Source organism: Cryptomeria japonica, chromosome 7, assembly GCF_030272615.1.
Source record: "Cryptomeria japonica chromosome 7, Sugi_1.0, whole genome shotgun sequence".
Taxonomy (NCBI): domain Eukaryota; kingdom Viridiplantae; phylum Streptophyta; class Pinopsida; order Cupressales; family Cupressaceae; genus Cryptomeria; species Cryptomeria japonica.
The window spans coordinates 827,787,483-827,800,389 of NC_081411.1; the positions used below are offsets into that span (position 1 = coordinate 827,787,483).

Consider the following 12,907-nt stretch of genomic DNA (forward strand, 5'->3'; position numbering starts at 1 on the left):
CTAGTTATAATTGCAGGTCTTTAAACAAGGGAATTTTTTTGTGAAAATTGTATGATCTGTGAAAAGGGTGTATAGATTTTAGGGAAAATCACAGATCTTTTAGGGAAAACTGCATATAGATTTTTGCTTATATATAATAATTATAATTGTAATATATTAATATAATATATAATACAATATCTATATATATTATATATAATATAATTATAATATATTAATATAATAATTTATTATAATTATATTATTATTGTATTATTAATAATATAACATATGAAAATAATATAATAATATATGTTTTTTCTTAAATCCGATATTTTCCTGTTTAAATCCCAATTTTTTCAAAAAATCTTATACTTTTCATTTGCCAATTTTTTCCCCAAATGATTTTTTTTGCTGCTATACAGTTGTACTAATGGTTTAGATATGTTTTTTTTCAAGATATAGAAGTTATTTTTTGGCTTTAAGCATGAAAATAAACAGTAGCATTATTAGTTAAAGTGAACATTTCTAGCTCTGCCAGAAAATATGTTCCTTTAGTCTAGTATCTGGCCTCCAATACAACACTTCAGTTTCAATCAGCAAATGTGCCATTTAGTGTCATTCCTTTGGTACTTCACTAGCAAAGCACTTTATTATTTATTTCCAATAATTACGTGTTGTTCTGTAATATCAATTTCTATGTGATGGAAGGCTTTTACATCAGTTACATTTTTGTTTACCACTACTACTAACTCAGTTTTAACATCAATTTTATGGGCTAGCATTAAATCTGAAACAAAGTTGTGGAATGTTATTCCAGGTTTGCTGCAGAGATCTTTCATGATTTACATGAAGAAGTCATGGCAACTGCTGCAAGAGGGCATGGACTCATGATTCGTGTGCAACAACTTGAAGCTGAGTTTCCTTTAGTTGAGAAGTCTCTGATGTCTGAAAAAAACCAACTTCGTTTCGCATATGCAATGGGTAAGGCTTTACTGGATATGATTGAAGCTGCAGTTCCTTAAGTTGAAAAGGCTCTGAGATCTTGAGCTAAGCCCCTTCACTTTGTGTATGCATTGCCTAAGGCTTTACAAGATAAAGTGGAGGTTGAGTTTCATTGAGTTGAGGAGGAGGCTCACATGTCAGAATTTAATAAGCTTCATTTTACAAATACAATGCTTATATAAACAGAGGGAAGCATCTTGCAACATAGTAGTGCCTTTGTCATGTGCCCTGCTTTAAAATATTTATTATTAAAATATAATTCTGTTCCGATAAGACAAATAAACACTTTCCTGGAGGATGAATTCTTTTTTGCGTATCTGAAATTGCTTTGCTCAAGAGGGCTATGGAGATGAGAGATTCGTTGTGATTCTTTCTTTGTATAGATGCTGTTGCCTGTGTACTAATAAATTCGTTGCAGGGATTTAACATGAATTATACCAGTCATGTGGATGCATAAGTTCTATTTTTTGTAGAAATTAGAATCCATTTTCAATATGGTACAAAATGTATGATATTAGGCAATTCCTGACTTCTGTTGAGTTATTTTTTTTTAGCTATTTTAAATCACTAGACAATAATACATCCAAAATGCCTATAGATTATTTTACCGACTTATACTGTAGGTTTCATATTTCAAAGTAAAGTATAAGTCACATATCAATGATATTGGATTGCATACCCATATTTTTGAAATGATTTTCTATTTCAAAAGCTTCTGATTGTTGATCTGGAACTTGGTACTGAATATTTCAGATTTTAAATGAGGTTCACAACTCAATACTAATAGCTATATTAGATGGCAGGTTTCATACAAATTGAGATTCCACTTGCAATCAATCACGTGAAGGGTGGTTTGGAAAATTAAAGCACTTTATATATTGTTTGCTTCTGCAGATTTTCAAACTATAAATGAAATTTTAGATGGTTAATACCTTAAATTAGTTATCATCTTTCCTAAGTTCAAAATTTTACTTAGTTGAATGTTTGCATTGCAATCTCTTATAGTTGAAGCTATTATAGAAACAGCCGCTGTTATTGTATTTGTTATATCGTTGACCTTTTTCTTTGCCTTATTCTTCTAAATCTCTACACGACAACGGACAAAATAATCTTGTTTTGATTAGTAAGTCTTAATGATTGAAGAGGGCAAATATTAATTCTCTGAAAAATTTACTTAAGTGAAAATGTATATATCCCATTTCTCTTGTATCAAATTCTAGGAATTTGTTCACATGTTTCTTTGGTAAATAGTATCCAGGTTTTAAGAATTGCAGTGACTGTTTTCCTTGCAGGTGCTGATTGGCATGCTAGTATTCGCAATGACCAGAACCATTTAACTCAAGGTGACTTGCCTCGGTTTATTCTCAACTCGTATGAGGAATGTCGAGGGCCTCCAAGGCTGTTTCTTTTGGACAAGTATAATAACATTTGCATTATATATATTTTTTTTCACAAGATTTACTATTAATGATATCAAGTTTCCACAATTCATAGCGAATTAATGTAGTTGTTTCTTTACACAATCTAATCCAGAAACAACTACATTAAGATTTACTATTTTATTAGATATGGATCATTTTCTTGGGTATCCTTAGGACACTGGATTTAGGTTTTCAATGATTCTTAACTTCTAAGGCTTCTATTATGTTTGCAGGTTTGATGTTGCAGGTGCAGGTGCTTGTTTGAAGAGATATACAGATCCTTCATTTTTCAAAATGGAATGGGCTAGCACTGAACTCATGAAAGCTGAAAAAGCTCAAAGAGATAAGAAAGCGCGCAGAGTAAAGGTATTAATTTCAATGTGTTTAAAAAAAAAAACTTGTCTTTCACATATCATATGCATATTCTGTCTCTCACAGTAGTATTTTTCAAGAATTCATGAATACAAGGTCTGAAGAGGATATATGTTACGAATTTCCTACATTGATTTGTAATTGGCTATTCCAAGAATTCGAATAATTTATTAAAGAAATCCTTTTCCAAAACAAAGAAATTTAGAGTATGTTTCTTTCTTTATAATTCTTAAATGAAATAGAAAAGATAAAATTACAATGAAAAGGAATCTAAATCTTAGCCTTTTTTTTTGTTATGAAAAAGAGCTAGACAAATTTTGAAAGAAAATACAAGAAATCACTCATTCACATGAAAGACAGAATTTGCATGGAGAAACACCACCAGGTTAGAAAATTTCACCATGAAATTTGGAAATGTCTTGTTACTTCTAGAACACTTTATGACAAAGATATAGAGGCATATGTTCACTTTGCAACAATTAGATGTTACACTGATTCATCCTTTACAAAAACTGCTGCATTGGAACAATTAGACTGTGATTCCTCCTTTACAGAAACTTCTGTGTTGCAAATTGCTGCATCAGAATCCTATAATCTTGACCGTTCTCCTACTGCCTTCACCTCCCAAGTGTGACAGTCACTTTTTCAGTTTCTTGACTCTTAAATGAAAGGCAAATCTGTTGTTAGTTATATAACCATCTTGCCTTCCTCTACTAATGTGCTGGGATTGGATGTACCAAATGGTGGCATTAGTTACCCCTCCTTCAAGATGCAAGGTGTCAAATTCGATAGCCTCTTTTTAAAGCATTGGGTTCAATGAGAAATATGTATGCAATTTCCGCAACCAAGCCCTCACTGAGGAATTACTAGCACCATCAAAAGTTGGAGTAGTGATTTTTCCCAAATGGTGCTAAATGTCTTTTCTCTCTTCATACCTTCTCCTCCCATGCCTAGTTGCTTTCTTCATTTCATAGAAGTCCCTGAAGGTCCAATCGCTGCGTATGGCAGGGCTTAAGGCATAGCATGCATCATGCAATCCTGTCATGTCTTCATCCGAATCAGGTGGTTCTTCCCCAATACCTACTGCTACTTCTTTGTCCAGAAATCTAGCCCTGAAGGTTATTGTATTAACTGAAGCTCTCCCACCACCAGCTGAAGCTTTTTCTCCACCAGAACTGCTGCCTTCAACACTATTTTGAACGGGCCTATAAGCACTTAGCTGCTGGCTTATTCTTCTTAAAAGTTGAATCATCTCTCTCATGCTATCCCTTACGCATTGCTTTCTTTTCCCTTTGCTTGTATTTTTGATCCCTGTCAGTAATCGATCCACAGGCTGGTAGGAAGATGGCTCTGATACCACTGATATATACCAGCTAATAAAGCATAACTGTAAACAGACTTCTACAGTATTCTCAGATATAAGGAAATTGATTTTATAAACTGTCCAATCCACAGATTAACATAAAGACTCAGAATTTTGATGCTTAGAATACCAAGATCAATTATTTGATTCATGTCATTAACTTAGAAAACCAAGATCAATTACTTGATTCATGCCATTAACTTAGCACACATCCACAGTCTGAGTGGGTCTTGTTTGCAAATAATAGAGTTTACAAAACCAGACTTTAGAAATGCATATGCCACATGTGAAATAGATTCATATTGGAATTCTTTACTCCAGGCGCTGGTCCTTGTCCACCCACTATAGTAGATAGGGAGGTTGTGTTTAGATGCACAAGCTCTCTTAGTCAAACAAACAAAGATCTGTTGCAAACTTGGAAGTGACAATCTTCAATAAACATCCCTGTCCCAGTGCTATGCTGAGGATGATTCTGAGTGCGATTCCTCTGTTTTCTCCTTGCATAGATTGCCGAATGGCGAATGGTCATATACTGCTTCAGATCTCAATTTTAAACTGATGTCACCTGAATTCATTGACTCCCTTTGGTTTACTCCAGTTTTAATTCTCAGCTTGGTGTCTGATTATTAGCTGCATACGTTTTATGCAAAGACAATGATATTCTGCAATACTAACATCAACAATCCATATATATATATATATTAGGTAACCGACTCAAAAGAAACAGTCCCAAGGCTCAGATTGGCCTCTTAAGGCACTTATTAAATTTGAAAATAAAACAACATGTCAGCTGTTGATTTTAAGGTAGTGCTCGTTAACCACATGCAAACATCAGATCTGTTGCCTTCCCAATCATAGACGATAAGCTCTTATCGTCACCCCCGAGCACGCTACATAAATTTCTCACCATCAATTGATCTGCTTGTACATGAATTCGATCTGCCTGATTACGATCGAACTTGCTGTTTTATCTCTGTTCCATAGAGTGAAGACCACGTCCATATATATCCATCGAAAGGAGATATCCAAGAGTTGGCTCTCATCAAGGAGGCACAACCTTCATGAAGCATCGCATGCCTTCAAATGAGGGGTGGTGGACTTTAACCAAAAGTCGGCCCCTTTGAAACCATTCCGATAAGTCAAACTCGATAATGTATGTTTATTTTAAAACTTGATAATGCATATGTGACTTAATAAAGATATTAAAGGATTAATATAAGTTGATAGATTCATCAAATGTGTAAGGCCAATAGGCCATTCACACATTTGATCTTGCCAAGTCAGCATCTAGGATTTCTACCGACGCTATATCATCAACATCAGCCTCTAAGGTGACATTATTAAAATTAATAATAGTTCAGATTTATTTATAATTATAATTTATTACTTAGTTATTCATTTATTAAAAATTAAAACAAATGATCTGGCTGACCTGGTGTCTAATTGGGATTATTATAGAGAGTCCTTCAAGAAATAAGAACTTGAGTCTATTTCTGGTAATATTTGCCACCATGATTCATATTCTTTGGAACTATCTTACATATTTTTCCTCTATACCCCCGTTGCCTTAGTTGTGTTAACTCCTTTAAATGCATCTTTGGTTTTTTTCTATCAAACTTTTTGATGAGTCTTTGTGTGAAGTTGGTGTATGTTACAATTAGATGATGCCCTTGTGTAACTAGCCCCTGATGCCACCATTCATGTGCTAATCCCTCTAAGTGAAGAATGGCAAATTTAATGGCTTCGTATTCTGTCATGGAGCTAATAGAAAGATAGGTATCTAGTTTTTGGATCCATGCTTGTGCAGTGACCTTCCCCTGAACCATCAAAAGTGGGAAGAGTCATCTAAATCTTTGTTGTAATCCTTTGGGGATGGTCTGCTATTGTTTGTCCTTTGAGTTCTTATTTCATGTTGTGTTCCATCATTTTGTTTTAGACTTCATTGTTATTTCGGCTCTTTTTTTTTTAAAAGGTTGTTAGGTTCCTTTGAAATCCCTCCTTTACTCTTTATCAAAAACATTGGAAATGCATTTAATGTGGGTGGCACATTTGAGAAATGCATTTAATATTGGAGATCATGTTTTAGTGAGTACATGGCTTGGCTTATGTCTTAGTGTGAAGGGCACATTGAGCAAAAACATTTAATGCAGGTTCAAATGAGACAAGTCATTTTGGACAGCTGGATTAGAGAGAGCATTTGGTTTTCCTTGGAGGGTATAGTGACTTTGGTCTCAAAGTCAAACTTGGGTGCACTCATTGAAAATCTACTTGGATGCAATGATTATTGGTGCCTCAGTGCATTGATTAAGGGTGGTTAGAAAACTAATTAAGTTTTCCCTCTCTTGTTGTTCTCTTGCCTATAAATAAAAGGTTTGGAATGGAGGTTAGACATTAATTTTGGTTGATTATTTTGGAGCATGAAGTGGGATGTGTGGATCTCATTTGTTCTTGGATTGGTTTCATGAGAACTTTAACCACTGTTGTTCATTGTTGTTGAAAGTAATATCTTGCATGGTTTCCTCTTTGATTGAAAGTTTTGATCTCCTGTGAAGGCCCAAACCTTGATATTGCATTGTAACTATTTTGTTGGTGAGAATATATTGGTTTGGTTTTTAGAGGCTGCATTTTTTCCTTAAAGAGTTTTTCCAAGGTATATCTTGTTTCTTTCTCCCTCCCTTGTGTGGTTGTTCAATTATTTTATTCATTCTTGTTATCTTTATCTTTAGTGTTGTTACCTAAGTCACCAGGTTCGAATTCGAATTCGAAGTTCGACAACTTTGAAATTCGAATGAAGTTCGATGCGGAAAAAATTCGAAATGTATAAAATTCGAATTAAATTCGCCATATGTAATTTTTTACAATTTTTAATAAATATATGTAATATATCTATAAAATTGCCTAAATAGTTTAACATTGATAAATAGATTTGAAATCATTACAAAAAGATGACACATTTATAAAATATAAACCATAGGAAACATATGCTTTCACAATTGCAAAGATGTTCTTTTGTCAAAAAGGTACAATAACAGTCAAAAAATTTAGAATTTTAAAATAACTCTAAGTCATCAAGAGCACTTGGTTGGGATGCCAAATCATCATCATCTATATCACTACTCAGTTCATCATCTGCAAAGTCAGGCTCATCTGCATCTGGCATTGCTATGCCTTCAAGAGTTTGTTCTAAAGAAGTGTTCTTTGTTGATTTGTTCATCAGCAATTTCAAATTGCTGCGAACATAGACAAGATCTCCCAACTTTCCAGTCAGCAATTTGTTCCTCTTTTTGGAATGGATGTGGTCAAAGCAACTCCAGTTCCTCTCACAAGCTGATGAACTTGCTCCCTGACTCAAAATTCGAATAGCAAACTCTTGTAGTTCAGGAGCTGATGATCCATAAGCGATCCACCATCTATATCCAGGCATACGTGGCGAGTCATATTTGACTTCTGCCCCTCCAAACATCCCTTCTCCTCTCTTGTATTGCCAACTTTGATCTCTGATTAGTGCTGCAGTTTCTGGATCTGGTACATACCTGCTAATGGCTTGGTAAAGCCCTGCCATGATTTCATTATCACCCCTTCTATCAATAGAAAACAACTTAGGCTCCCAAAAGCAAGCTGCTGCATGTAAAGGTGTGTGCATCATTTTCCATCTGCAATCAACTGTCTCCCATATCTGCATATATTCAGCTTCTTCATTATTTAGTGCTTTTTGAATAGATTCCTTACACCGGTCCATGCTTTCATAAAGCATGCCATGGCAAGGAGTGTCACCATCAACCATACAAAGCACATCAACAATTGGTTCACATACAAGCAAAACTTTTGCTGCACTTTCCCAGAAATTACTGTTTAGGATGATTCGCTCTATGTTCTTCCCCTTAGGGCCTTTAGAAAGCACTGAACTTTCCCACTGATTGGAACAAATAATAGATCTCAAAGCTGCTTTTTCTTCAACCACTCTTTTCAAAGTGATATAATATGAAGCAAATCTTGTTTCACAAGGCCTCAACAATTCTTTTGATGCATGCTGCCTATAAATACTCAATGTGAGACGATGATTCCGTATGAAATTTGCAATTGCTCTCCCTCTATGAATAGCTTCATTTACCCATGGGAATTTGGCCAAGTCATGAAGCAACAAATCGAGACAATGAGCTGCACATGGGCTCCAATATATCTGTGGGTACTTCTCTACAATCAGCCTCCCAACTCCCACACAATTTGCTGCACTATTAGTTACCACTTGAACCACATTTTCCACCCCTACTTCAAGAATGGCTTCTCTAATATTTGAAAAATATACTCTGAAGTTTTCTTGTGGTTCATGGTGTCAATGACTTTCAAAAACACAACACCTTCAGGACAAGACACCAAAACATTAATCAATGGCCTTTGACACATATCTGACCATCCATCACTCAATATGGTGCAACCTGTTTCCTTCCAAGTGGCTTTGACATCAGCTAATTTTTCAGTCACTCTATCTTTTGACCTCTGCAAAAGAGTTGTCAGGATAGCCTCTGAACTTGGGGGTGTGTACCCTTTGCCAAACTCTGCAATTTTCTGAACTGGATTATGGAAATGAGGATTTCTCGCAACATTGAATAGAATAGCACTTGTGTAAAACAAATCAGCAACTGCATCATCCACCTGTTGTTTCTCTACTGGTTTCCAAAAGCTGTTCAGTGTTCCACTCTGTTTCGATACACTCTGACTCATTGGTTTGGATTGCACAAAAGAGGAAGACATGATAGATGTGAATCTAGATATATCTCCTTCAATTCGCTGTTTCTTTTGTGCCTTCTTCATTTTGCCTACCATTGAAGCAGTCGACTCTTTCTCTAGAATAGCTTTAAGTTCTGGAGTTGCACCTATGCATGCTTGAACACCTCCACCTGGACCCCCTGTATTAGCAAGGAAGTGGTCCCTAAGCCTTGTTAAAGTTCCAATTATAGTTCCTTGACATAGGTTACATTTGATGTGAGTTCCATTTCGGGTCACATGCTTCCATGCCTCAGAAGTTGATTTGGGAGGAGCCATTAAATGAAAATCTGCATGTTTGGAAAGAAAAATTTAAAAAAACACACTACATTTATTTCAACCTTTCAAAATAGAAATACTTTTAAGTTTAAAGTTTTAACAATTTCACAAATGACCTCTTAAAAATATATAATATTAAACAATGTAATAAAAAACTAATAATATAAAATTATAAATTATATAATAATAATATTAAACAACATTATAAAATATAAACATTATAAATTTATAAATAAACATTATAAAATAAACATTATAATTTATAATATAAACATTATAATTATTAAACCTAAAATTTAAAATAAACATTATATTATAAAATAAATATTATAATATAAACATTATAAATAAACATTATAATTTATAAACATTATATTATAAAATAAATATTATAAACATTATATTATAAAATAAATATTATAATATAAACATTATATTATAAAATAAATATTATAAACATTATATTATAAAATAAATATTATATTATAAACATTATAAATAAACATTATAATTACATTATAATTATTAAACCTAAATTTTTTTTAAAAAAATGGTGGCCTACCTGTGCAAGGCGCGCAATGGTGGCTGGTGGGTAGCAAGTAGCAATCGTGGCGGACTGGTAGCGGATGTGGCGGGTTGGCGCCGTGGTGGACTGCAACTCTCATGGGCACTGAGCGGACTGCAACTCCCGTGGGCGTCAGGCGGATTGAGCAATGGCGACTCCCTGGCGGACAAGGCAATGGCGACTCCTTGGTGGACTGGGCAATAGCGACTCCCGCAGGCAATGGCGACTCCCGTGGGCGTGGTGGACTAGTAGCACTAGGAACCGTGGGCAATGGCGACTCTCGTGGGCGTGACTGCAACTCCCGTGGCAGTCGGCAACTTGAGACCTCAACTCCAGTGGCCGCCCTATTTATTAAAACCTTGACGAAACCCTAAAACGCAAGCAAAAAAAAACCTTTTTTTGCAACCCTAAACTTTAATTCGAATTTAATCGAATTTTTTAGGGTTTTTGCAGAATGTTTCAAGTTCGGCAAATTTCAAACTTCAAGGTTGAAATTCGGCCGAACCTGGTGACTTAGGTTGTTACTATGCTAGAATGTTGTTGGAACTTGTAAAGATCAGGTAACTTGTGACATCTCTCTTACTAGGCTAATGTTAGACATTGTTTCGTATTTTCCTTCAAAGTGGCAATCTATGTTGAATCAAGATCTCTAGGATGGGTACATGCTTTACCATTTTGTCAAGAAAGGAGAGTATAGTAGATTCTGTTTACTACATAGAGGAGGTTGGTTAGCAATAATGGCTTTATTGACAAACACAATAAGGACATTGTAGTTTCAATTTTCTATATGGAGGAGGTTAGTTAGCAATAACAATATGATTTACAAATGCAACAAAATCTACAGGATTCAATTAAAAGTGCCTTTGAAGTTTATCATAAGAAAAACCAAATATTCTATCCAAGAGAAAGCAACATGAGAATAGGGAAACAAATATAGGCATGGGAAAAATAATAATAGATATAGGCAAACAAAAAAACACATTAAAACTTGTAAAGGTGTAATTTGGAATTAGAGTTTCACCAAGTAGGATAAGACCACTAATTAACCAAATTAGCCAATACATTGAAAGAGGGATGAACCTAATAGATCTAGCCTCAATCCAAATAAGGAAAGGGCTGGAATTCTGATTAGATTCACTGGTTAGGGTTTGGTTCCCTTTTTCTAAATTGAAATTGGATTTGTAGTTGTGAAATTAGGGCAAAATGAGGGATAATTGATGTTGGTGTTGGAAATAAGCCACACTCGAACCGACGATGGATTGGTCCAAGAGGGGCCAGTAGCTCAGTGGTAGAGCACTCCAGCAGCATATGGAAGGTCCTAGGTTCGAGTCCTAGCTGGTCCATGTCTCAACATGGTATCAGAGCCAGGTCCAGGCTAGGAGCCCCAAGCACATGAGAGGTGTGGCTTAAGGGGGGGTGTTGGTGTTGGAAATAAGCCACACCCGGACCGACGATGGATTGGTCCAAGAGGGGCCAGTAGCTCAGTGGTAGAGCACTCCAACAACGTATGGAATGTCCTAGGTTCGAGTCCTAGCTGGTCCATGTCTCAACAATTGAGGTAAATTGACAAAACAAGTAAGTTACAAATGTCCCATAGAGCCACCAACTGAGGTTTGGGCAAAATAAGATGTTTAGAACCTATTCGTTGAAGATTGGCTTGATTTTTCGGGACCAGGTAGCACAGATCCGCCCTCCTCTTCCGAATTTTTCTCTGTCAAAAGCTGACTTGTTTGTCATTGTTGACTCTGTTGGATTTCTCGAGCACAACTCCTAAACTTGTTTCCTGCACATAGAAAGAGAAGGAGAGATGTTGTGGATAGGGGTTTGCCTAAGTTAAACCTCGGTTTATGAATTAACCTTGAATGAAATAATGCAAATACTGAAATAAATATTAAGGACATATACCCCAGATTTGCAATTGTTGGTGGTGATGCAATGCTCTTTGAATGTAATCACTTATGTTGATTGTAATGTCATGACAAACACATGTATATGAAAACCTAATCACACACACATGCTTGCATGAAGATTGATGTATGTTTTCTCCACAATGTTTGAATGATGAATATGTAGCCTTGAATCTCTGAAGGTGCTTAATGATGAATGCTTCATAGATGGGCGAATAATTGGGATGGAGTCTTAGATTTAAAATGAATTGATAGGATGTCTTTATATAGTGTTCCCTAGTTGAATTACCGATTAGGCTGACCTCCAACGATCATGTGTAGCCCTGGGGATCAAATTCTATCAGGGAGATATAGCACCTACCCCATTTTAAATTGGGGCCCCTTTGAGAGGGACTAGGGCTTTTTGGGGCGCCTTGGTCCTTCTACAAAGATAACCAAAATTAGCAGCCAGGGGGGAGGGTATCCCACAGTGGGACCCACCAAAGGGTGTACATGACATCAAAAATGGGTAATGGGGTCAAATTAGACCTAGAGAGGGGATGAGGATTTGACACGCTAAAGTAGAAGCACGAACATGAGGTGTAAATTGGTATGGTGACAATTTACGATGCTACAAAACCATCAAGCGTTGAGAAAGATAGAAGATTTTCAACTCGGGAGAAAGTTATATAAGAAAGGGAACAAATTTGAAGGTACTCGATTTTCATAAGTATTTTGCTCTCACAGGAACTGACATTAACTCTTGTTACTGAAGTAAAAGGAGAAAGAGTTGAGAGACTTTTGGAAATTTAACAAAAGTGCAAATGGTGGTCAAACATGACATCAATATGACATCGCAACATGAAGAGGAGGGAAATTGAATTAAAAAAAAAAGAAATAATGGGGAAGATAAGATTGCTAATATAAAGTTTTTTTGAGTTGAGACATATAGCCAGAAGCAACAGGAAAGCAGTGATCAACTCAGATTACATGAAGAAGAAGATATATGTAACATTTTTAATTAGTCTTGATATTTTAGTAATGTCATGATTAGAGGTTGATTAACAACGTGAAGATAGTCATCTACATTGAAACACATTGGTAGGCATTTGATTGGAAACTGATTTTGGTGAATGCATAAGATGTATAACAAAATTCTTTCACACATTGCAACTTAAAAATTGGATGCTATCCACTTCGAATACCTTGTTAGTGAATCTAATTTATTAAGATCTTGATTTTAAATCTTAGACTAGTTAGAAGCAAAGATTGG

General features: G+C 35.4%; 1 protein-coding gene across 5 annotated transcripts in view; it reads left to right on the forward strand.

The window, feature by feature from the left end:
* Positions 1-12,907, forward strand: part of LOC131038963 (SCAR-like protein 2) — a 70,036-nt gene that overhangs the window by 17,666 nt on the left and 39,463 nt on the right. For all 5 annotated transcript variants that reach the window (XM_057971585.2, XM_057971583.2, XM_057971586.2 and 2 more), the window contains 3 exons: positions 800-963; positions 2,277-2,400; positions 2,639-2,771. In XM_057971585.2, the coding sequence (XP_057827568.2) occupies positions 800-963; positions 2,277-2,400; positions 2,639-2,771 (421 nt within the window). The remainder of the gene's footprint in view (positions 1-799; positions 964-2,276; positions 2,401-2,638; positions 2,772-12,907) is intronic.